This window comes from Tenrec ecaudatus, chromosome 6 (genome assembly GCF_050624435.1).
Source record: "Tenrec ecaudatus isolate mTenEca1 chromosome 6, mTenEca1.hap1, whole genome shotgun sequence".
Lineage (NCBI taxonomy): Eukaryota > Metazoa > Chordata > Mammalia > Afrosoricida > Tenrecidae > Tenrec > Tenrec ecaudatus.
In genome coordinates, this window is record NC_134535.1 from 22,084,493 (window position 1) to 22,109,509 (window position 25,017).

Here is a 25,017-nt window from a genome sequence, read left to right on the forward strand (position 1 = left end):
CACGTAACAAACAAACTAACAAAAACATATTGTTGAGAACAAAAGGGATTGGAGCAGAGATCCAAACCCATCTGTAGACAATAGGACAACCCCCCCCCCCCAAACAGAGGGGCTACAGGGAAGGGATAAGTCAACCAGGGCTCAGTAAAGCATCGATGAAACCCACTATATCCTTCTGGTTCCTTGAGGCTTCCTAATCCCCCACTATCATGACCCCAGTGCTGCTTCTCAATTCAGACTAGACTGGAGCATGTACACAGGGATAGAGAAGAGATGAGCGTTCACGACTCACAGAATGCAGGAACAGGAGTGGGAATAGTGATACAAGAAGGGTAGGAGGAAGCGGGTGAGAGGAAGGGAGAAAGGGGGAAACAGATGGCAATGACTGACACATAATCCCTCTCCAGGGGGAAGAACAACAGAAAACATTGGGGAAGGGAGACAGCGGTCATTGTGAGATATGAAAACAATAACAATGTACAATCTATCAAGGGGTTATGGGTGGGGGGAGCAGATACCAGGGGCCCAATAGAAAGTATATGTCTAGGAAAGAATGAAGGCAACAGATGTACAAATTCGCCTGATACGAGCAATGTATGGATTGTGACAGGAATTGTAAGAGCCCCCAATAAAATAATCTTTTAATAAAACAAAATACTTATAGTCAGTAGCCAGGGAGTAGCAGAGCTGAAACTTGAGTCTGGATTAATTTCGTTCTAACATCTCCATGTTATAGTGGCACATTTAATGTGCTTTTTGCTTAAATATCAGACACCCTGAGATTTGTGATTAAACATGGTAATTTAAACACATATCTTTTAGAACTAAAAACAAAAAAACAAACCCAAGTGACATTAAGTCAATTCTGACTCATAGCGACCCTATAGTCCTGAAAACAAAACAAAACCATCAATGTAAATGATCACAAAGGAGTAAAAAATTGTGGTGGTATAAAGTCATATGTAAAAAGATTATGGGAAACAGTCAACAATTCAAAGCACAGATGAAAGGCAAGGAGGCAAGGAAACTAGATTATTAGAAATGAAACAATCAGAATATACCATGGATCCAGAAAACCAAATCAGTCTTATAAGAAATATTACTAGAATGTTCCTTAGAGGGAGTGTGGTGAGCCCTGTTTACTCTGAGCATGTCACAAAGAAACAGCAAGCGTTGGAAACGAACCTCATGCTTGGTAAAGCACAAGGTCGGGGAAACAAGGGACGTCTTCAATGAAATGGATGAGCACAACAGCTGCAACAATGGGCTCAACACACTAACGCTCCTTCGTGAGGCTGGTGCAGAACCCAGCCCGCCTAGTCCTGACTTGATGGCAACTAACAAGACGAAACACAAGTTTCAAGACGACTGTGCAGCAAGGCCAGCACAAAATATACTACACAGCTAAGACAGCGTCCTGCATCAGACATGGTTCCACGAAGGGGAAAAAGAAAAGCAATCTTATATGTATATCGTTGAGTATTTTGAGAAGAATTTTTAATTTTATTGAAGAATTTGAGTTAATGATAGGCAAGAAAAATTAAGCATATAAAAAAGAAGTCAGTAACAGGAAAAAGAAGTCATATAAGAAACAATTACGCTACATGGCTCAGTTGTGAATATCGCATGGTTATATACATCAAATAATGATTCAACTATAATATTTGGAGTATGCTGAAAGAAAGTGAAGAAGCAATATTTTAGGAGACCTTTAAATCTTTATCTTCCACTATTGAAGAAAATTGATTCAAAACCTAGTCAAGGAACAGCAAGATGAGGATTTAATTTAGGAAACTGTAGGTAGATACCGGGAGACAGATGAGACTTTCTGCTCCCATAAAGATTTACGGTCTCGGAAACACACAGAGGCAGTTCTACCCTGTCCTATAGAGTTGCTATGAGTCAGTTATCAACTCGATGTGGTAAGAGTAGACACCAGGAGACAGCTAAAATACAAGGCAATATTCCAAAAGACTGTGGAAAATGTGTACTATGAGAAAAATTGCATAGATTTCAAAATTTTTTAATCAAAATAAATTCATATTAACTTGTTCTATAACAAGTCTGGATAGGATCTAGTTTGATGCACGAAGGCTACGACATCAGATTAAAAAGAGCCCTTCTCAGAGCAGCATAAATTCTGCACAGTTAACGGAAGAACACGCACCAAATTCAGGCGAAGATTGGTGGAAGAGTCAGAAAGTCACTGCAAGACGTTCACGAGCACAGTGCCTCAAAGAAGCCAGCAGTGTACAAGTGCATGCTCACTTAGAAGGAATGAGACCATTCATATCAATTTGTGAGGAAACAATCCATTTTGTTTATACCCTAATTGAAGAGGGCCAAGGTTTAATAGCAAACACAATAGCCAATACCATAGAGATCTTATTCTAGTTGGTTTACACATTTCTGACTGAAAAATTAAAGTTGAGCAAACTTTCAATTCAATTAGTATCCAAACTGTTGCAGCCAGATCAGTTGTAATTAAGACAGAAATCTCTATTTTAATTGAATTTTAAAGCAAATGGGATCAAGATCCTAAAGTGTTTCTTGAAGAACTGTAACAGGAGACTGAAACATGGCTTTACTAGTGTGATCCTGAAGACAAAAATATTGCTCCCAAGAGGTGGAATTGGTGCAGGCAAAGCAAAAATGTCCTGGTGAAAGGCAAAGGTCATGCAACAACTTTTGGGGGGTGCGCAAGACACTTCACTATTAACTTTCAGGAAGGCTAAAACACAGTAACATCTGCATACTAACAGTGTTTTGAGAAAGTTAGCCAAGGTTTTAGTAGAAAAATGTCTAAGATTACTTCACCAGACATCTGTCCTTTACTACAACCTGTTCATTCCTTTCATCAAAACAATTTGTTAAGAGTTCCCATAGGACATCATTCAGCACCTTTATCTGGCTCTTTCTGACTTGGTGAGGTAGTGGGTTATGCATTGGGCTGTTAACCACAGGTCAGCAGCCAAACCCACCAGCCACTCGGTGGGGGCAAGATGAAGCTTTCTGCAACCATATAAATGAAAGATTTACAGCCTTGGAACCCAAAGAGGCAGTTCTACTCTGTCCTACAGGGTCACCATGATTCAGAATTGACTCAATGACAGTCAGTGAGACTTCTTTTTGTTCCTAATTTAAAAATTATTTAAAGGACACCTGATTTTCTTTAGTCGATAATATAAAAGGGATGGCACTGACATGGTTAACTTTCCAATACCCTCATTCTGTAGGGATGGACTAAATGGCTGCTATCACTGCTCATGAAAGTGTGTAAAACTTGATAGAGTTTATGTTGAGAAATTAAGTATTATTTTTTGCTTTTATCTTTTAATTGTAGTTTTCTATAGACTTTTTGACGTTCCCTCACTGTTGAAATACTTGCAAGTAGATGCAGCTAGGGGATAGGATCAGGGAGGGAAGAACACAGTATGAAACTACTGTTTGTAATATACCTTCTTGTAGTAACACACACACACACACACACACACGTTTAACATAGTGGTATGTCTCAAATACCAAAAGAACAATCTCACTGCCATGGAGCCCATTCCTATTCAGAGTGGCCCTAGAGGACAGAGTAGAATTGTCTCAGTGGGTTTCTGGGAAATCTTCATGGAAGCAGAGAGCCTCATCTTTCTACCTGAATAATATGTATCTATAATGTAAATCTATTGATATGGGTATTAAAATGGGCTCTGAGGAGATTGCTCACAAAATGCATGTGCTTTGTTACATCGTCTTTTTTGCTTGTTACAGATTGTCACGTACATACATGAACTTGTACCTCTATCACTTTTCTCAAAAGAGTTCTCCTGTGGAGTTAGATAGCAGTTTTCCAGACAGAAATAGTGTCTTTCAGGGAGTGCATCTCCACAAGGACCTACTGTGAAGTACTCCATGAGAAGGACTTTACAAATCAAAAGTGCTAATGTGGGAGTTTTAAAAGACAATTTAGTAACTCAGCCTTAGGCACACAAAATATGGACAAGTATATATTTCACATATATTTTGAAAGTATAATTTTAGAAATGTAAAATGTATGTATAGGACATAATGTGGATTTCAAAATAGTGAAATTATAAATTACAATTAGGCTCTGATGTTATATAAAATGAGGTTAGGACTCAATCTCTAGGCATGAATTTTTCAATTCCAACTATGGTCACAATAATCTGTGGAGCTTTCTTCTAAAACCCAGCAGCCAGGGCATCAGCCTACAGATTCTGCTTCATGAGCAGTCATCTAAGGTGCAGCTATTGGTCTCTCCCCAGGTAGCGCACAGGAGAGTACAGGAAGTTGAAGACACAAGGAAACAATTAGTCCAAAGATTAATGGATACACAACCTTCCGAAGAACTTGATGGTGTCTGGCTACCACCGCTGACTACTCTGAAAGAATTACAATTGACAGGTCTTGGATAAACTGGGTGATTAAAGTGGTACAAGATGTAAAAAACAAACAAACAAACAAACAAACAAAAACAAAACCTCTCAGGCTTACTGAACTGATAGAGACAGTAGAAGCTTTGAGACTATGGCCTTTAGACACCTTTCAAGCCTGGACCTCAGCTCACTGCTGTGGCCCAACTTTCAGTTAAACAATAACCCACTGCCATCGAGTTGATTCAGATTCACAGTGGCCCTATACAGACATTCCAAAAGTGTACATGGTTACCAGAGCAGACAGCCTCATCTTTCTCCAGAGGAGTGGTTACTAGGTTTGAATCTCAAACCTGCCGGTTAGCAGTTCAACACTTATCCAACAGCACCATGAGGACTCCTGAGCTAAACATAAGATGGGCCTCTTAAGTGCTTTACAACCCCGGGAGGTACACATCCATTAGAACAATTAACCACAGGAGACCCACAGGACAGCGTTTGCCCAGGGACAGAATGTCAAAGGGAGGAAGGGCTGGGAAGGAAGAAGGGCAATGGTGAACATATGGGGGACATGGGAAGAGTGCTGTTACATTGTGAGGAATGCAGTCAGTGTCACAAAACAAAATGTACATGAGTCTGCTGAATGGAAAACCAATTTTCTCTGTTAATTTTCACCCAACTTAAAAAAAAAGTAGGTTCTGCTTCAATTAGATGTATGGTAGATTTTGGGAATGCATCTGTGTGTGTGTGTGTGTGTGTGCGTGTGTGTATGTGTGTGTGTGTGTGTGTGTGGTCATTAGAAGAGATGCTGATGTGCAGTCAGAATTAGAAATTCTGTTCTAGTGCAATATGCCAAACAATTTGGAATAAATATTTAGACTACAACCATAAACATTAGTGTGCCATCAGACATTTTTTAACTTACACTGTTGGGAACGATGCTGTTACTGCCTTGGCTGTGAGGGTCCATCCTGACTCCTGTAAGAATGACACATGCTGTAAATTAGCTTCAATTAAATAGCATCTTTTTTTAAGTTATACATATCAAAATTTATTTTTTCTTAATTGCCTGTTTAATGGTTGAAATCCTTCTTAGAAGCATAACTTTAAAGTTAATATCCTCTCATCTTAGTGGCTTTTTCATTCCAAGTGCCTGTTTGGTTAAAAATACTTTTGGAAAAAGAAACTGAAATATTTAAGAAAGCTAATTAATATTATCTCCTAAAGCCAAGCAGCCAAGTAGTCAAATGAAAATTGCTTCAAATGAACTGTAGAAAACAAAATTCTTTGTGTCCTCACTGCCATTGAGTCTATGTGGACTCACAGCAACCCCCTGTGGGTTTCTGAGGGTGTAACTGTTCTGAGACTGGGAGTCAAAAGCCCAGTCTTTCTCCCAAGCAGCTGCTGGTGGTTTTGAACTGCTGACCATGTGGATCACAGCTCAACACATAACCACTACACCACAAGGGATCTTACAATGTCACAATGGTAAGACGGTCAAGCTTCAGAGTTGAAAATCAATGTATCTCCTTTACCAGGAATGAACCATCAGGTCATAAAATCTCTTCAACCAGACAGAATCACAGTCTTTTCTGCAGTTTATTGCTCTAAAAGCACATGAGCACCCTTGCTTTCTTGAAGCGTGAGGTCTGGGTTACCTTGTATATTTGGTGTTTCTGGCGAATCCGATGCTGCAGCTTCGTACGGCAAATCTGTGTTCAGCTGCAAAAAATAGCCCTCAACTGTGGGCACTTCATCCCACTTGACGTGAAAAGAGTTGGTAGTGGCTTTGATCAGTTGCACTTGTGATGGCGCCGGTGGCTTCTCTAAAGAACAATATCCAGATTGTACACTTCAGCTTCGCATTTACCAACAGTGTGCCTACCTAGCCGGCGGGACCAGGGACCCTGAAAGCATCGGCAATGAGTATTTCATCGTTTGCCAAGTGGGGACATTTTGTCCTTGAATAAACACAGCTAGAATAAGTCAAATGCAAACCATTTGGGATTCTGATCCTATTTATTCCATTCCTTATAGCAATAAATCTACAAGCAAAACAATCCAATTCTAAACTCTCAGAGTCATCAGATTTTTAAAAATACTTTAATCCTAGAAGTAGAGGTGAACACCAAGTATTATATAGCTACAGCTATTTTACTCTTTATAGCTTCTTTAGAAATCCTAATCTTTTAAATTTTATGATCCAATTTCTAGTCAATAGCATGTATCTTAGAAATCCCGTTACTGTTGGCAGATATGACGTGAACAAGGTATTTTGGAAAAGCATCACTTTAAAGTTTCTATCCTCTCATCAAGACTTTTACTACCAGACCGGTAATGACCTAAGCACTCATTATTGCCAACCTTGCCCAATCACAGAGCAGAAAAGGGAACCTAGGGCTGGAAACAAGGACCTGAGGTTATTTCTATGATATTATCTTCTTTTATAACTCTGTAGAGTAGGGGTCAGGCAATCATGGCTGATGAGTCAAATCCAGCCGTGCCTATTAGTGTAAATAAAGCAGTACTGGAACAACAGATTTACTTGTTTTTATGTACCAGGTAAGGCTGATTTTCAACTACACTGCAGAGAAGAGAAGCTGTAACAGATTGCATGGCCCACAAAGCCGTGTGTCTCTACTATGGGGAGATTGAAGGCTAATGAAGGAAACCTCATTCCTTTGATGATTCCTATGTATTGTCTGCGATCTCATTCACAATCCAGTTTATTTGTGTTTCTTGAAGTACAACAGCTAAGGCAGGAGCAGAAGCTGGTGATGAGACAAGCCCAGAAGCTACATGAAGAGCCAGTGGGGGTGCAAACCAACGCCACTGAACAAGAATATTACCCCGAGCTGAAGCACATGTGTTTCCATACTGAATTCTCAACACAATGGACAAGACACAGACACACAACACAGCACTCAATGGTGAAATTTAGAACAGCGGGGACAGAGAGAGAAAACCCTCAGAGCTTCCAGAGTGGGGGTAACAGGTCACTAGCAATAAAAACCAAAAATCAGAAATGATTTGGGTTCTCAGTAAAAACACTGGAAACATGAATATCATAGAACAATTCCTTAATACTGCCAAAAGATAATGATTCCCAATTGGGCATTCCATTACCACCCAAAGCACCAGTGAAGGGGGAAGGAAGATTAAGCACATTTTCAGGCAATTCAAGATCTCAAAATAAATGTACCACCTGTGCACCCTTTGCCTGGAATGTGTTCCACAAAATGTGGGGGTGTAAATCAAGAAAGGGAAAAAAAATCTGGGATCTAGGAAACGGGGACTCCCCACAGGTTGAGAGTAAAAGATACCCCCAGGAAGATGGTGAAAGGAGATTCCACAATGATCCCTGCTCACTTTGTACGGAGCAGCCATGCCAGACTGGAGGAGAAATTTCTTCAAGATGATGAAATTGGATAGATGATCAGATGCAATTGACCATAATGAGATAAGATTTACATAAATGACAGCGTATGGGGTGAATTAGTGGCCGATACATACAAATTTAAAACAAAACAAAACAGCTATTATTACTTCCTGGCAAATAAAAAAATGTGCAAGGAAAGTATTCACAGTAGTCTATATGGTTTATCTGTGAATAATGTTTATATTTCAAGTATTGTTTTAAAATCATGTTGATAGTGTACATACTGAATTCTCATCTAACAAAATTTGAGTGTGATCAAATTAAGCAAATAGGGGTTAGAGAAGGTATCTGAGAGAGGTTAAGAATGGCAGGAAGAAAAAATAAAGTCTTAAATACATGGTAGAAAGTGAAATTATGTCTAAAGGAGGAAAAAGTTAAAATAATATCTGCAAAACAAGAAGTGATAATGTATGCATGTCATTCCTCCAAAAAGGAAGCCCATTGCTACTGAGTTGATTCCATGTTGTAGCAGCCCTTTGAGAGCAGAGTGGCCCTTGCTCCTAAAGGGTTTCCAAAGCTCTAAATCTTTACAGAAGCAGACTACCATATACCATATACACTAAGGTAGAAGCCGAGTCTTCTCATTTTTTATGCAGTTTTTGTGGTAAAATTAGGTGCTTCAGCTGATATTCGGATTAGCTTATACTTGAGTATGTCAGTAAATAACATACCACTGTGCTGTAAAGAAGGAGCTATGGTGGCACAGTGAATTACACATTGGACTGCTAACCACAAGGTTGTTAGTTTGAACCCACCAGCAGCTCCAAGGGAGAAAGATGAGGCTTTCTGTTGCCATAAAGATTTAAAGATTGGAAACCCAGTTTTCCTCTATCCTAGAGGGTCACTATGAGTAGGAATTGACTTGATGGAAATGAATTTTTGAGTACTCTAAGTACAACTTCAACTCTATCCAGAGCTTCCAGCACCTACATCATCTGCCCTGTGGTCACTCTCTAATCTCCATTCCTATGTTCTCTTTGTTCGTTCGGTTCAAATCTGTGCCCAAACATGTCTCTTGGTCCTGTCTCTGGGCCTGGGCATGCCATATTTTCCCCATAACTTCTTACAGAGGTAGCATCTTCCCTTAACAATTATAAAGCTAGCACAGGACCAGCTGAATCAGCACCTCCAGCAGCAGCACCACCATTAGAATCACATCTTGAACACCACTTCTTCGTGGATTTCTTTTCAGACTCCCCACTTTAAAGTAGCCACCCCATCCTCACCCCATTCCCAGCAGCTCCATTATCTCTGGTTCCGCCCTACTGTCTTACTACTTTTCCAGATAGTGTTTTATTAACTTGTATCTTCAGGGTGTTTAGCGCTCCTCATTCTCCCTGCCTTCACACCCACTAGGCTTTAAATTCTTTGAGAGCAGGAACACTATCCGTCTTGTCCACTACTGCAAGACTTTAAAATACTCCCAGCTACATAGTTTTCAATCAATCTTTATTGGAAAACAGCTATGAGGTCCATTTTTAAAAGGGTGTCTTAATACTCAGAAGCACAGTGAAAAAGACGACGGCCTGCGTGCGATGGGCTGACACAGTGGCTACCACAATGGCCCGACGAGAAGAGCTGTGAAGACGGCACAGGATGGGCAATGTCTGTTCTGTGGTGCACAGGGTCAGGAACTCCGAGTCAGAACGGGGCTGACATGACCTAAAACTAATACTTTCTTAATTGCTTTTTAATTTGGGAATAATTTTAGACTTACAGAAAAGTTGCAAAAGTAGTACAGGGTTCCAACATACCCTTTGTCCGTCTTCCTTTCATGTTGGCACTTAAATATAGCCACAGTACATTGGTCAAAACTAAGAAATTAACATTGGTGTAATACTATTTACTAAACTACCAAACCAAACTCACTGCCATCGGGTCACTGACTTATAGTGACCCTATCGGACAGGGCAGAGAGGCCCCTACGGGTCTTCAAGACTGTAACTCCTTATGGAAGTAAAAGCCCAGTCTTTGTCCCTTGGAGCAGTTGGTGGTTTCGAACTGCTGCTGACCTTGAGGTTCTCAGCCCAATGTCTAACCACTAATCCACTAAGGTTTCTCTTACTGAACCACAGAGTACTCAAATGCCATCAGTGTTTCAATTGTCGTTTTTGGTTCCAAGATCCAATCCAGGACAGCACACTGAATTTAGTTGTCATGGCTCCTTTGCTTCATTGAATTTGTGGCTATTTCTCAGTTTTTCCTTGCTATTCGTGACCTTGAAACTTCTGAAGAGTATACTTCACATAGGCTGCAGGATGTCTCTTAATGGGTGGGTCTGGTCCTGTCTCATGGTTAGGCTGTGGTGATACACTTTGGGGAAGAACACCACAGAGGTAATGATGGCAAATGACATATCATTCACTCACTGGTGATATTAGCCTTGACCACTTTACAAGCATGTTTTTCCCGCAGGTTCCTTGCTAGAAAGTTACTATTTGTCCTATTTCCATACTCTCGTCTTTGAAAACAAGTCACTAGTCCAGCTCCCATCCAAAGGGACAAGCATCAGCCTCCATTTCTTGGTGGGAGAGGAATATCTACATATACTCTTTCTCCCTTTCATCTTTAACTATGGGCAAGAGAGAAAGGGACATGTAGGGTACATCTCAAAAGACACATATCATTTGAATACCTATTTATATAAAGGCCAAATGTTATTTGATAAATACTCTTACCTACCAGTATCAAGATACCAAAGATCCTTGCAGCAAACTTGACTATTCAGGGCTTTTTTGTAGCCATCTCTTCCACTCCAAAAATATAACCGCGTGCCAATTGCCACAGCACAGTGGCCAGCTCTCGGTCTTGGTCTTGAATTTTTCTTATCTTCCTGAGAATCTGATATGATGGTGGTCCACTCAGCTGTATCTAAAAATACAGGAATAACCATGACTTAGCTACTGCTCTTAAACAATAACTAAGTCTTTTGTTAAATTTTATTTTAATAAATTAACTCTTGAAAGACTCACCCAAATTTAGATAAGAAAATGAACTGGTACATCTCCATTCACAATCATGAGGTGAAGTCTCAATATTTTCTCCCTTATGTGGAACCCATCCACCAAAAATGTACATCCTAAACAATGACCAAAAAAAGGATCTATTTTTAAGTGTTTTTGTATGTGTGTATATGTTTTAACTTTTCATTGTGACTCAGAAAGCTTACAGAGCAGATCAGAGTCTTACATTCAACGATTCATAAATAGTCTGATTCAACTCATCCACTGATTACAAGGCAAACCCAGAAAGCAAAATTTCCAAGTTTCATTTTACTATCTGGATTTAAAATGCAAAGAAAAGTGAACTTATTGCTAGGTTCAATAATCTATTTTCAAAAACAAGGACCATCACTCCTCTTGGTGGGTATCTATCTTAAGATGGTTCAACGTAAAACAAACGAAAGACCCATACTTGTTTCCTATAACATTGGCTGTATGAAGGCTTCGCGGGAGTGGTACCGCCCCTTTAGTTTCTGGTTTTGACCATGACATAGTTTCTGAAAGTAAAAATAAGGATATTAGCAACTTGATAAAATAGAAGCACATCATCTCAACTTACATTTTTAAACAAAAACAAAATGAAGTAAAAGTATTTCAAGACAGTTATTTGAATTTCATCTTAAACATTTCCAGCTATCCTCATTGGACCTGCAATCATAGAAATCTATTTACACTTGTGAAGGCTTGAAAAAAATCACAGAAAAGGGGAATTTTCTGAAGTCCTCTTATGCTTATAACAAAGGTATCCTCAGGGTACCCCCAACCATAAATTCAGAGCAAGGTTAGGAACGTCAGCCATCTGGATAAGAGTACTATTGTACAGCAGACAATCATCGGTAAGAGGCATGTCTGCATTCCAATCTCTCTTTCCTAGTATCCCAGAAACAGTTACCCAGCATATCACATTACTAACAGTATATTTTCCTATAAATTGGGTAACCATACAATTTATCACTTGCAATAGGGATGCTCTGAGAATGTTAAGGGGGTACTCTTGAAAATCATATGGGACAATAAGCAAAAATGAGGGGCCAGCAAGCCAAGACATATGGATCCGACGTACAAGCAGCACAGGAGAGAGCTGCTACAGAAAATCACTGTCTGTTCAACCTCACTGGTCACAATCACCCCTCGGCTGCCCCAGGGCTGGTTATAAAATATGCTCCAAAGCATCTTCAATTTGCCTTTATTAATCAAAACCCTGGGTGTGCCAACGGTTACGTGCTCAACTCCTGGACTAAAGGTTGGTGGTTTGAACAGACCCACCAGATCCTGGGAGACGGGCCTTGTCATCTGCTTCTGAGACACCGCAGCCTTGAAACACCCAGTGAAACAGTTCAACTCTGCACCCCCTGGGGCTGCCATGGGTTGGAATCAACTCAATGGCAGCTGACACCAACAAGAGCCAATTCCTGAGTTGGAATCAATTCCTGAATTGAGGCTTACCTAACTCAAGTTGCCATAGGTCATCCAGGCGAGCACCACACATGCCCCCAAAAACAAACATTTTCGGACTCCCAGAGTCTTTTTTGCAATAGATAACGGCTGTGTGGGATTCTCGCGGAGAGGGCACAATTCCTTTTGTCACTGGGATGCTCCAACCCACAGCACCAGAACCATGCTGCAGTTCCAACTCATAGAAATCATTTAGGTATCTAGAATATTAGGAAATAAAGTATTATGATAATGGATACCTTTTATCTGCTTTCATTTTTATCTTTTATTTATAAATGTAATACACATTTTCTATAAAGAATTAATACAGCACACAAAAAAGACATTGGGAGCGCAGAGACTCCACCTTTCATTCATTCAACGCAGCTCTATCACACACTCTTGTGCACAGACAGCTTCACAGCACTGGGACCAGTGGTGAACACGAGAGGGAAAATCCCCTCTGTCATAATTCAGTCCATATGCGTGTCAATGGCAACTGTGACCGTGTTAAAGCAGGGCCGCAAAATTTCTGACAGTCTTCCCAAGAGGTGGGCTTCATGTCCCCTCCCCTTAATCCTGGATCGGCTTGCGACTACTTCAGTCAACAGAGTATAGTGAAATGACACTAAGCAACTCCTGAGTTAGATCATGGAAACCAAAGCAGCTTTACTAGGACACTCGATCTTAGCACCTCAAACCATCGTGTATGTAGTCAACCACCACAAAATTGGCTGGTGGAGAGGCTAAAATCCATTTTAAAAACAATTAAAACTAATAAATTCACCAACTTTTCAGGATAAAACAATGTATAAAAACCAGTTGTATTTCTGAGTAATATCAATAAACAATCCAAAAATGATATTAAGAAACCAATTTCACCATGAAATCAAACATAAGATATTTAGAAATAGACTTAAGAAAACAAGAACAAGGCTTGTATACTAAGAACTACAAAATACCACTAAGAAAAATTAAAGATCTAAATAAATGGAGAGCTATTCCATGATGGTGGATTTAAAAACCTAGTATTTTGATGATGATACTTTACCCAAATTGACCTATGGATTCAATACAATCTTTATCAAAATCTCAACAGGCATTTTTATTATTGTTGCAAAAAATCAACAAATTAATCCTAAAATTCATATAGAAATACAAAGGATTTAGAAGAGTTGGAATACTCTTGAAAAAGAATTTTCAAAAAATGCTCAAAAATTTGAGAACCAACATCTTCCTATGCCAACACTTACTGTAAAACTATAATAATCAAGACAGTGTGGTAGTGGCCTAAGGATAAACATATAAATCAGGACAACTGAATCAAGAGTCCAGAAATAAACCCTTAGGTTTATGGTCAACCGGTTTTTGACAAATCTGTCAAAGCAATTCAATGGAGAAAGAACAGGCTTTTCAATAAATGGTGTTGTAATGACTGAGTCTCCATAAACGAAAAAGACGTATTTAGTCTCTTACTTTACCTGTCCCGGCAAAAATAACTGACAGAAGTTATGTGGTGGGATAAACTTTCTCCTTTTCTCTATTTGCCATGATGTTTTAATATACTTTATTATTTTAAACTTTGGGGTTAAAAAAACCCTACGGGCAAGAGCTAAAGATCCTATCACTAATCTAATATAGGTAAAAGGGCACATAACAGGTATATAGCAAATACTGTATTTATGGAAGGTAGCAGCTTGAAAGTACCCTGAAGAGCAGAACCGTGGTCTGATTTAGCTTTCACGATGATATCGTAAAGGGGTGTTTTTATAATTTCCATTTTATAGTTAAGCAAGACTTGGATTACTAGGCTTGCATTACTTGCACTACAGAAAGCACATGGCTAGCGGTGAAGTCAGAAACAGAAAACAGCCTTTTAGACTCTCTATCTCCAAATCCTAGGTGCTATAATGGCTATGTGACCAAAACACTTTGGAGACAAAATAAAAGGAAAGGGCAGCAATGAATTGCTTGGAGAAAGAGGAGAAAATTTGTTCCAATAATATTTGCTAGTGTGAAAAAAATTTTTACTAGTGTGAGACAATTTAACAGCTTTCTGGATGAAAAAATAAATGATGATATTCAATTTACAGTTAGATTTTTGTCACCAAATTCCCAGAGGAACCTAATTATAAAATAACTAATAATTTAATCATTTATGGCCTAGCTAAGATGCATTACAGCTCAATTTATGCAAATATATTGACAGAAGCAGTTGTATTATATCAACTTAATAAGGTTATTTCTGATTAGAAAGGGCAGTGTTTATACATGTGCACACCTCGGTGATATTGTGGGGCTCAGTTCCAGACCACTGCAAGAAAGTTCATATTGCAATAAAGCCAGTCATAGGATTTTTTTGTTTTCCAGGTGATATTTAAGTTCTATTTACACTATACTATAGTCTATTAAGTACACAATATCAAAATAACTCACTGCCATTGAGTCAATTCTGACTCAGTAACCGTGTTGTAAAAAAGTTTAAAACATTGTGAGAATCATCAAAACGTGGCAGAGAAATATAAAGGGAACACATACTGTTGGAAAATATGGTACCAATAAACTTACTCCATGTAGGGCTTCCACAAAACTTTACTTTGTAATAAATATTATCTGTGAAATGTAATACAGACAAGTTTACTTAAATGAAGTATGCCTGTATCCTAGGGACTAAGCAAAACACATCAAGACAGCTTTGATCAGGATTTAGATTTAAACGCAAAAGGCTTAAGACTTATCCCTGTTACCAGTGAGAACAAATCAAATGTTCTGAGTTTAAATCAGGAAGCAAGCATTTGATGTGAAAAAGAATGTATATACCTGGGAACATTGTTGTTTGAATCTTCACTCTCATTCGCCAGGCCACCAAACAGATAGCATTTGTTACCATATAGAGAAAAGCTATGCCCAAGCCGTGGACAAGGAGGTAAGCCAGAAGAAGGGGGCTGGGGTCTCACTTTCTTCCATAACCACCGGCTTGCCTTAAACAAAGAAAGAGCATAACCACACTGACAAAATGTACAAAACACTCCCATAACCATTACTGTCGAGATGATTCTGACACACAGCCACCCCGTGGGACACAGGAGAACTGCCCCATAGCGCTTCCAAAGCAAACCACCTCCCTGAGTGGCTAGGGCAGCGCAGTTCTTAACCTGTGAGTCGCAACCCCTTTGGGGATCGAACAACCCTTTCACAGGGGTCACCCGATTCATAACAGTAGCAGCATGAGCGTTATGAAGTACCAACGAAAATAATTTTATGGTTGGGGTCACCACCACATGAGGGTTGCGGCAGTAGGAAGGCCGTGAGTTTGAACCACCAACCTTTTGGTTGGCAACCCAGTGCTTAACCCCTGTGCCATTCAGGTTCCTCCACATCAGATCAATACATTTTCATCCAAATCCAATTAGAAGCCTCTGAAAAGCAATTTTGGAGGACCAAGTCTAACTAAACTCACTGCCATCGAGCCAGTACTGACTCATAGCCCTGAACGCATGCACAGTTCAGGAAGAAAAGTCAACTGTCAAAGAATGTTGTTTCATAAGAGATTCAACCTAGAAAGGATCCATGAGTCCGTCATCCTCATTTTATATGTATTACGGGGGGAGGGGGCGCACATGATTGAAGTGAAGGCAGTAATTTCTAGAACACTGAGGCGGTGGTTCAAAGTACACTCTGGAGACCATCAGCACCAGCTAAGAACTTTTAAGAAATGCATATGCTCAGGCTCCCACCACAGATATTGATTCTCAATCAGAAACTGCAGGGGTGAAGCCCAGCAGTCTGTTTCCACAAGTCCTTTGGGAGCTTCTGCCTCAGGAGGAACGTTTGGAAATAAAAAAGCCTAAGCACATGTGACCTAATAATACATAACAAGCATCTTAAAAGTCACAAACTGAGTCCTGAAAACAAACTTACATGAGAAACTCTACTTTTTAGTGAAGTGGAAACATTTTCCTTGAAGCCACAAAATGTGAAATGTTTTATCAATTTCAAATGTTAATATCTGGCCATCGTTTGAAAGGTTAAAGTTTCAGTTGAGATCATACTTTTGAAATATACTTACTTGTAATTCGTATAACTCATTGCTGTATCTTCCATACTCAACCATTCCCCCAAATACTAATATTCTGGTGCCGTCACAGACAAATCCATGGGCTGCGCAGCCTGGAGGGATGTCTCCTCTAACAGCTGGTAGGAACCACTGATTCGTAACTAGTTGTCAAAATAAAATTAAAACTAATTATAATTAGCAGCTACAACATACGAATGTGGCATGTACTTTATGGGTATTATTCACATGGTTCTTGATTCAGAATGAATTTGCTCCCCGGGAGCCACTTAGCCATGTCTGGGGATATTTCCGGTTGTCACTACTTGGGTGGGGCCGGGAGTCAGTGAAGAGAGAGCGACCAGCATCCAGTTCAAGAATGACCTGGCCCCAAATGTCAATGGGGCTGCTGCTGGGAAACTTTGAGCTCTGTCATTTCTTACAAAAATCCTGCTGGATATTTTCTTTTTAAAAAATTCTGCTGGGCGGGCACCCTCATATCCATTTTATAAATGAAAAAAAAAAAGACGTTTAGAAAGGTTAAATAATTTTAGTTCTGACCCTGGGCAAGTGGCAGAGCAAGAATCAAATCAGGTCTCAGCCAGTGTTTTTATATTACATCAAACCGTCAGACCACTTGGGAACTTTCTATGAGGGGGTGCTGGGGGCGGAAGAAAGCCAAGAAGAAAATGTGCCCCACCCCGGCCCACTGTGTGGTGCACCGTTAAGTGACCACGATGCCTGGTTTTGTCAAACAGGGAAATGTCGTGGGGGTGCAACTGACTCAAAGTTCGGTCAGGCGCCTCCCACTACCAGAAAGATTTGCAAGTGGGGAAAACGAACTGCCGGCCGACCTCCTTTCCAGGACACGCAGGTTTTAAGCCGTGCACGGCCTCTCGGGCCAGAGGCGCTCGGGATGTGCGGGGGTGCTCCAGTGGGGCAGCCCCGCATCGGAGGAGCGGTCTGGGAGGGCGGCACACCCACCCACCCACTAACTGACGCGGGCGGGCGGGCAACGCCGGGCTCTCCCACCAACCGCTTCCCGGGGGCTTCGTCTCCATCGCCACCTGCCAGCCCTGCGGCTCCAAGTACCGGAATGCCTCTCCTGGGCCTCCTCGGCCCTCAGGCTCGCCCCCGGAGAAGGGAGTGGGAGCACGGGCCCGAGGGTCGCGGGTTCCCCGCTGGCCGGGTGTTTTGACAGCGCAAGACCGCGGGGCCCAGGACGCGGCGAGACTTCGCGGAAAGGCTCCGGGCGGACGGAAAAGTCTCGGGCGCCCGTCCGCCGCCAGGGCTGGCTGGGCGGGGTGGGAGTCGGGAGAGGGGCGCGCCCGGCTCGGAGCCGGTCCCGCCCCGCCGGCCTGGGACGCTGCGGGCCCGGCCCCGCCCGGCCCGGGAGGCGGTGGCCGCGGAGGCCCCGGGAGCCGGGCAGTGACAGCTGTCAGGGCCGCGGCGGCCACCTCGCCTCCCCTCCCCCTCCGCAGCCTCGGTCGGTGAGCCGCCGCCGCCGCCGCCGCGCCTACCGGTGTTGTAGACGTGCAGCTCGTCCGCGATGCCCTCGTTGCCCCCTCCGAAGATGATCATGAGCTCCCGGATGGCCACGGCCCGGTGTCCGTGCCGGGCGCGGGGCACCGGCCCCGTGAAGGAGGAAACCCGCTTCCAGTTGAGGTGGCTGGGAGCCGCCATCTTCCCAACCCCCGCCCCTCTGCCCACAATGCACCGGGCCCGCCCCAGCGCCCCGCCGCCGCCGCCGAGCAGCACCGCGCCAGCTGTGGGGCGCGCGCGCGTCACGTGACCGCGGCGCCCGCGGCGGGGCCGGGGGCCCCGCTAGGGGGCGAGGCGTCGGGGCGGGAGAGACCTGCCTCCCCCTGGCAGCGCTAGGCGCTCTGGCCACGAGTTTTAGCGGGCGACGGACTTGTCCCGTGACCAGCCTCCCCTGCCCACCTTTGTAGCTTCGGGAGAAGGTACTGTACCGCGTGTGCCTTCGCGGCCACTTTCCCGGAGCCTCTAGGAAGTGCCGGGCTGCGTGCGCGGCGCGGGGCTGGCCCCAGGAGAGGGTGGAGGGGGGGGAACGGTGGGCCCCTCGGTGTCGCGGGGAGTCGGACCTTCAAACAGTGAGGAACACTCAAGTCTAGGCCCAGGGGCTGCTGGCAGTGAGCGGGGAGACCCGCCTGCGCCCCACGGAAACTCGCACCTCCAGGAGGGCATCAGAGATGCTCCAGGCGGGCAAGCTGCGGGTCCTTACACAGAACTGCCTAAGCAAGGGGGGGACTCTGGGTCACAAGCAAAGCCAGAAGAGGTCAACTGAGGCCGGCCACGAAGTTTAGCAAAGAGCGGTGACCCAGGGAAGACTTTTTTGTTTTGACTTGTTGCAGCAGGTGAGGATTATGTGCAGGTTTCTGTCTTACTACTTATTAGCTAATGTTTGACAGACTTCCATTACCAGGTACTTAGATGTATTCGCTCATTGAAGCCTTAAAATCAATCAATAAATAAAACCCTTCCAAGTTATCTCCCTTTGATGGATGGAGACAATAGGGCACAGAGAGGTAAGGTAATTCCCTCATGGGCACCCAGCAGAAAGGAGCTACGACTAGGTCTCAGATGCAAAGCTTCTGGTTCCCAAGCCCCTTACCCCAGCCACTGTGCCTCAGATAACAAGCATATGTGTCCACATAAAGCTTCTGCTCACAGGTCCTCAGGTAGCACAAGTAGTTAAGCATCCAATTGCTATGGGGAAAGTTGGCAGTTTCCCGGGAAGTCTGACAATTCGAACCCATTCAGAGGTGCCTCAGAAGACTGGACGGGCGCTCTGCTGTAGACAGGTGGAGTCATGAGTTAGAACCAACTCCTCAAACTAGCAATGATAACCTTGTCATCTGGTCCTATACAGGCTCCCACTGGAAAAGATAAACCTCGAATAGAGAGATGAAGGGAAGAAGAAACCATTAAAAATCCCTATGCCAACTCTCAAAAGATACCAAAAGGGACAGCACACCACACAGGGTACTAAAGCACATTGCTTGAAAGTCTTTTTTTCTTATCTCTTGCCATCTTCCATTTCCCTCATATGTCTCCATAGCTTCCTCAAACTTACATATGCCTCTTCACCTTCTGACCTATCTAGGCTTTCTTTTGAGAGGTGATTCTTTACCATTTTAAAGGAATTCTCAATATTCTCTCCAGTGCCATCTCTTCAAGTTTACCCCATTACCCCAAATTCAAAAGACCAAACAGAATTTGACCATGACCTTGTTCCCCAAGGTGACTTGAGAACAAACAAAAAGGGTTATTAGTACTTAGGCACTAATACTTTTTTTGTTACATACATAACAGGGGGTCCCAGATGTCCCCGTTACAAAATTTTCATGGATCTACAGCATAAAATGGAAAAGTTAGAATGGAAGTGAGCTTTTTCATAAAGCCACGAGTGCAAAAAACTGCCCTATGTCGTGAGAGTTTGGTGTTAAACATACCCTTATGTTAAATGGTCATGTAAGTAGATGTTAGTTATAAATCCTGTTCATCTCCATATTTTTAAAAAATGTGCGAATACTGGGGCTAAGTAAAGGCAAAATATTCCTTTTTTTGTCATTCGTTTTTTTGTTTATTGTTTTACTTCTTTTTTTTTTTTTAAACATTTTATTAGGGGCTCATACAACTCTTATCACAATCCATACATATACATACATCAATTGTATAAAGCACATCCATACATTCCCTGCCCCAATCATTCTCAAAGCATTTGCTCTCCACTAAGGCAAAATATTCTTAAGACAAAACAGATGGCAGATTATAAGTGGTCTTTGATAAGGTACTACAGAACTACGGAAGAAATGCATAATCTAATGAAAGAGTAATACTAAAAATTTGTTTAAGTGAGGAATCAAGAATAGCTCCCTACATGTAAGAACGAAAGAAAGAAAAAGCCTACAACCAGAATGAGTCACAGGACCCGAGGTGCCATAATGTACACCACCACAACCGCAGGTTCTCTATTTGGGTGAGTAAGACTGCAGTCTTAAAAACGCTTGAGGGGCCATTCTAAAGAAGACAAATGTGAAGCTGCATGCAAACAGTCCATTGGACTGATGGACCACGTGAACATTAGTAGCCATGACCCTGTGACCAGAAGAACTAGATGGTGCCCAGCTACCACGAGCAACTGCTCTGAAAAGGGATCACATTAGAAGATCCTGGATCAAGAGGGAGGGAAATGTTGGACAAAAATCAAAATTGTTTAAAAAACAAAACAACCCAGGCTTACTGGTTGGAGAGGCTAGTGGAGACCCCAAGACTATGACCCTTCGTCACCCTTCAGGCCTGGAGAAAACTTGCTCCATCGACTTAATTTTCAGCCAAATAGTAGGCCAGTCTGTATGGGCAACAGTAACACCAGTGAGGTACACACACCTTAAAATAGTCAACCATTGAGGTTAAAAAGAGCAACGTTGACCCCAGGACAAAGTTCAGATGGCTTAGGAGAGAAAGAGGGACGGAAACGGGAAACTCAGGGAGAAAATGGGCTAAAATGATATTACATTGAGGGGATTGCACTGAGTGAGAGGAAACAAATGGGTGTGAATTGTTTAATGTAAAACTGGTTATCTGTACTGCAAACCTTTACCCATTTATCCATATTTGGGAGCACAGTAGATGAGAGAATTTAGGTGGGTTTCCATTTGATAAATTCAAGACTTGCTGTTAAGGGGCAAAAAAAGAGGTGCTAGCACTCATCATATATTAAATCGCAAAATTATGTTTATACTTATTCCTTCTTTAAGTGGTCCCTTGGCCGTCAATATTCATATTAATACATGTGTAACACCCATTGCCACTGAGTGGACTCCAACGCTTGGTGACCCTGTAGGACAGAGTAGAACCATAGGGAAACCACAGGGTTTCCAAGGCTGTCAATCTTTTTTTTTTTAACATATTATTAGGGGCTCATACAAGTCTTATCACAATCCATACATATACATACATCAATTGTATAAAGCACATCCGTACATTCTTTGCCCTAATCATTTTCAAAGCACCCGCTCTCCACTTAAGCCCTTCGCATCAGGTCCTTTTTTCCCCTCCCTCCCTGCTCCCCCACCCCCCATTAGTCCTTGATAATTTAAAGATTATTATTTTGTCTTATCCCGCCCTATCCGGCATCTTCCCCCACCCACGGCTGTCAATCTTGATGAGAACACAGCCCCATCTTTCTTCTGTGGGTTCAAACTACTGACCTTGCTGCCAGCAGCCCAGTGCTTACCCCACTGTGCCACCAGCACTCCTTTAGGTGGATGACAAGTACCGTATAGACTCTAGTATAAGCCAAGTTTTTTCAGCACATTTAAAAAAATCATTTTATTGGGGGCTCGTAAATTCTTATCACAATCCATACATACATCCATTGTGTCAAGAACATATGTACATTTTTTGTCATCACCATTCTCAAAACATTTGCCTTCTACTTGAGCCCTTGATAGCTGCTACTCATTTTCCCCCTCCTTCCCCACTCCCCCTACCTTATGGACCCTTCATCATTCATAAATTATTATTATTTTGTCATATATTGCACTGTCTGACGTCTCCCCCTGCCTTCTTCTCTGCTGTCCATCCCCCAAGGAGGAGGCTATTTATAGATTCTTGTAATCAGTTCCCCCTTTCTACCCTACATTCTCTCCACCTTCCAGGCATCACCACTCTCATCACTGGTCCTGGAGGAATCATCTGTTCTGGATTCCCTGTGTTTCCAGTTGCTATCTGTACCAATGTACATCCTCTGGTCTAGCCAGATTTGCAAGGTAGACTTGGGATCATGATAGTGGGGGGGAAGAAGTATTTAAGAACTAGAGTAAAGTTACATGTTTCATCGTTGCTACCCTGCACCCTGCTTGCTTCATCTCCTCCCCACAACCCTTCAGTAAAGGGTGTCTGGTTGGCTACCATTGGGCTTTGAGTCTCCACTCTGCACTCACCCACATTTTCAATGATAGGATTTTTTGTTCCTTGATGCTTGATACGTGATCCCTTCGATAGCTCGTGGTCACACAGGCTGGTGTGTTTCTTCCATGTGGGCTTTGTTGCTTCTGAGCTAGATGGCTACTTGTTTATCTTCGAGCCTTTAAGACCCCAGACGCTATATCTTTTGATAGCTGGGCACCATCAGCTTTCTTCACCACATTTGCTTGTGCACACGTTTGTCTTCATTGATCGTATCAGGGAGGTGGGAACCCACTGATATGGTTTTTTTAGCTCTTTTCAGCACATTTTTTATGCTGAAAAGACCCCCAGTTATTTGTGGTAAAATTAGGTGCCTCCGCTTATACTCGAGTGTATATGGTAAGTCATTAAAAGTGGCATTGTTCAATAAATAAAGATTCTGGCTGGTTCTTGAAAGAAAAGGGAAACACTCTCAGCAGTCTTCTAAACCACAGGAATGGGGCAATTGCCTTGGACGAGAACGTGGTTAGGTGCCATCAAGCCAGTTCTGGCTCACCGTGACCCAACGCACAGCAGAACCCAGCCCTGCCTAGTCCTGCACCATCCTTCCCATCTTGCTGTGTTTGAGCTCTTGCTCGCAGTCACTGTATCAATCCATCTCCCTGAGTCTCCCTCTTTTTTCACTAATGCGCTTCTTCACCACGCATGATCACCTCGGATAACATGTTCAAAGTACATAAAACCAAGCCTCACCATCCTTGTTTCCAAAGGAGCCTTCTGACTCTGTGCACTCCTTCCAAGACAAATGTGTCGATTGATCTGGCATCCCATGATACAGTATAGATTCTATGTCAATGTAATTCAAAAGCATCCAGTCTTCCTCTTTTCATTGTCCAGCCGGCATATGAGGTGATTAGAACATCATGGATTGAGGTAAGTGCACCATGGCGACATCTTTCCTTTTAGCCCTTTCAAAAGGTCTTTTGCTGCAGATTTACCCAATGCTCTATGTTTGATTTTTTGCCTCTGGTTTCCCTGGGTGCTCAGGGTGGAACCAAGTAAAATGAAATCCTTGACAGCTCCAATAGTATGTCCCAAAAAAGTGTGCAAAGCAAACAAACAAACGAATATTATTATCAAATTGATTCCAACTCATGACCACATAGGACAGAGTAGAACTACCCCAGTGGGTTTCTGCGGCTAAAATCTTTACCCAAGCAGACTGCCACATCTTGGTCCTGTGACATGGCTGGTGGACTCAAGATGCCGCCTCAGTGAGCAGCTGGGTTGTTTGCCCACTGTGTCACCCAGGCTCCCCCATAGAGTAAACAGGCAGGTGAGGGGTATTATAGTGCCCTGAACATTTAAGAGGTGAAGATAGAAGGTGCTAGAAAGGAAATAGAAAATGAGCAGAAGTCAAAAGGGAACATGGGGGGGGGGGGGTGACTTCAAAGGCCAAAGCTATCAGGAGGCCAAGTAAGATAAGGACTGAATGGAAGTGACTTGTGACAACAATTAGACTTTGAATGGAGTGAGAGGTAGGAAAGCTGGAGGAGCCTGAAGCCGGAACAAAGGGGAAGAACCAGGGATGTCATGTCCTCTCGACCAAGTATGGAAAGAGAACAGCAGCCAGCGGGAAGGTGGGCATGGGCTATGTTATTACTGTTTCAGGTGAATTAGACTTGAATGGAATTACAGGACCTGAGGAAGAAGGGTCCGGTGAAAGGGGAACTCAGAAGAAGCCATAGAGGATTATCATTTGGAAATGCTTTCTGCCATAGTAGCAGGGTATCCAACACACAGTGGCAGGAAGCAGGAGAACCAGGAGGAGGAGAGAAGTCTGTCTCCTCTAAGGGAAGAAAAGCACCTTGTTCAGAAGCAACCCAGCAAACTTCGCCTCAGGTGTCGGCCAGACATGGGTCCTGTGGCATATTAAGATTATGTTAGCTGCAGGGACAGAAATATCAAAATCATAGTGACTTTAAACGCTTCGCTCATGTGAATGGACTTTGAACGTGTTAGTCCAAAGCTGGCGAGAGCTCTTATTTCACCAAGTCATCGGAAACCCAGACGCCTTCCAGCGGATGGCTTAGAATGGCCGCTGCAGCTAGAGCTTCGCTCTGCATTTCAGCCCACAGGACAAAGGCAAGAAAAGAATCTGCCTTGCTCTAGAACATATTGTCGAATCACATACACTACTTCTGTTTCTATCTTGCAGGTCAGTATTTAGTCACAAAGTCACAGTTAGGTGAAAGGAGTTTTAAAAACACACTCTTTATCTAGAATGACTGTATGCAGCTAACATCCAAGAGTCTTACTATAGAGGAAGGAGAGCAGACAACCGCTCTGCACAGTGGTACAGGAGTCTGAAGGTGAGGATGGCTGTTACTCGGAGGAGGCCTGTCTGCAGTGGAGGCAGGCAGGGAAGAAGAGCATAGGGAAGGCCATCGATGGAGCAAACCAACTGTGCTTGCCTTAGGGAAAGCTGAAATTTGATGGAGCAAGCTCCTGGACAAATGAGAAAAGTTGTGATTTTGAAAATGAAAAAAGATATAGGAAGTGTGGATGAAAACTGATTGTGGTAGCAATTGGGCAATACTGCTTGATGTTATTGAACTGTGGAATGATATGATACATGTATGAACCCCCAATTAATAATACTTTTTTAAAATTCAGATAAAGAATTCCTTGCCCTCTCTTTCTGCTCACTTCCCTCTCCTTGGATCTCTTCTATGGTATAAGGTAAAGCCCTGGTGGTGTAGTGGATTA

General features: G+C 42.7%; 2 protein-coding genes across 3 annotated transcripts in view; one reads left to right on the top strand and one right to left on the bottom strand.

Annotated features, from left to right (window-relative positions):
• Positions 1-18,015, bottom strand: part of HCFC2 (host cell factor C2) — a 47,542-nt gene extending 29,527 nt beyond the window's left edge. For both annotated transcript variants that reach the window (XM_075551073.1, XM_075551072.1), the window contains exons 1-9: positions 17,835-18,015; positions 16,330-16,478; positions 15,081-15,241; positions 12,273-12,481; positions 11,239-11,323; positions 10,797-10,903; positions 10,507-10,695; positions 6,044-6,211; positions 5,311-5,363 (exon numbers count right to left, since the gene is read on the bottom strand). In XM_075551073.1, the coding sequence (XP_075407188.1) occupies positions 5,311-5,363; positions 6,044-6,211; positions 10,507-10,695; positions 10,797-10,903; positions 11,239-11,323; positions 12,273-12,481; positions 15,081-15,241; positions 16,330-16,478; positions 17,835-17,997 (1,284 nt within the window). In that variant the 5' untranslated portion in view covers positions 17,998-18,015. The remainder of the gene's footprint in view (positions 1-5,310; positions 5,364-6,043; positions 6,212-10,506; positions 10,696-10,796; positions 10,904-11,238; positions 11,324-12,272; positions 12,482-15,080; positions 15,242-16,329; positions 16,479-17,834) is intronic.
• Positions 18,016-18,222: 207 nt separating this feature from the next.
• Positions 18,223-25,017, top strand: part of GLT8D2 (glycosyltransferase 8 domain containing 2) — a 50,069-nt gene continuing 43,274 nt past the window's right edge. Inside the window, exon 1 of the mRNA XM_075551075.1 lies at positions 18,223-18,275. The gene's annotated coding sequence lies outside the window, so the exon portion shown is untranslated. The remainder of the gene's footprint in view (positions 18,276-25,017) is intronic.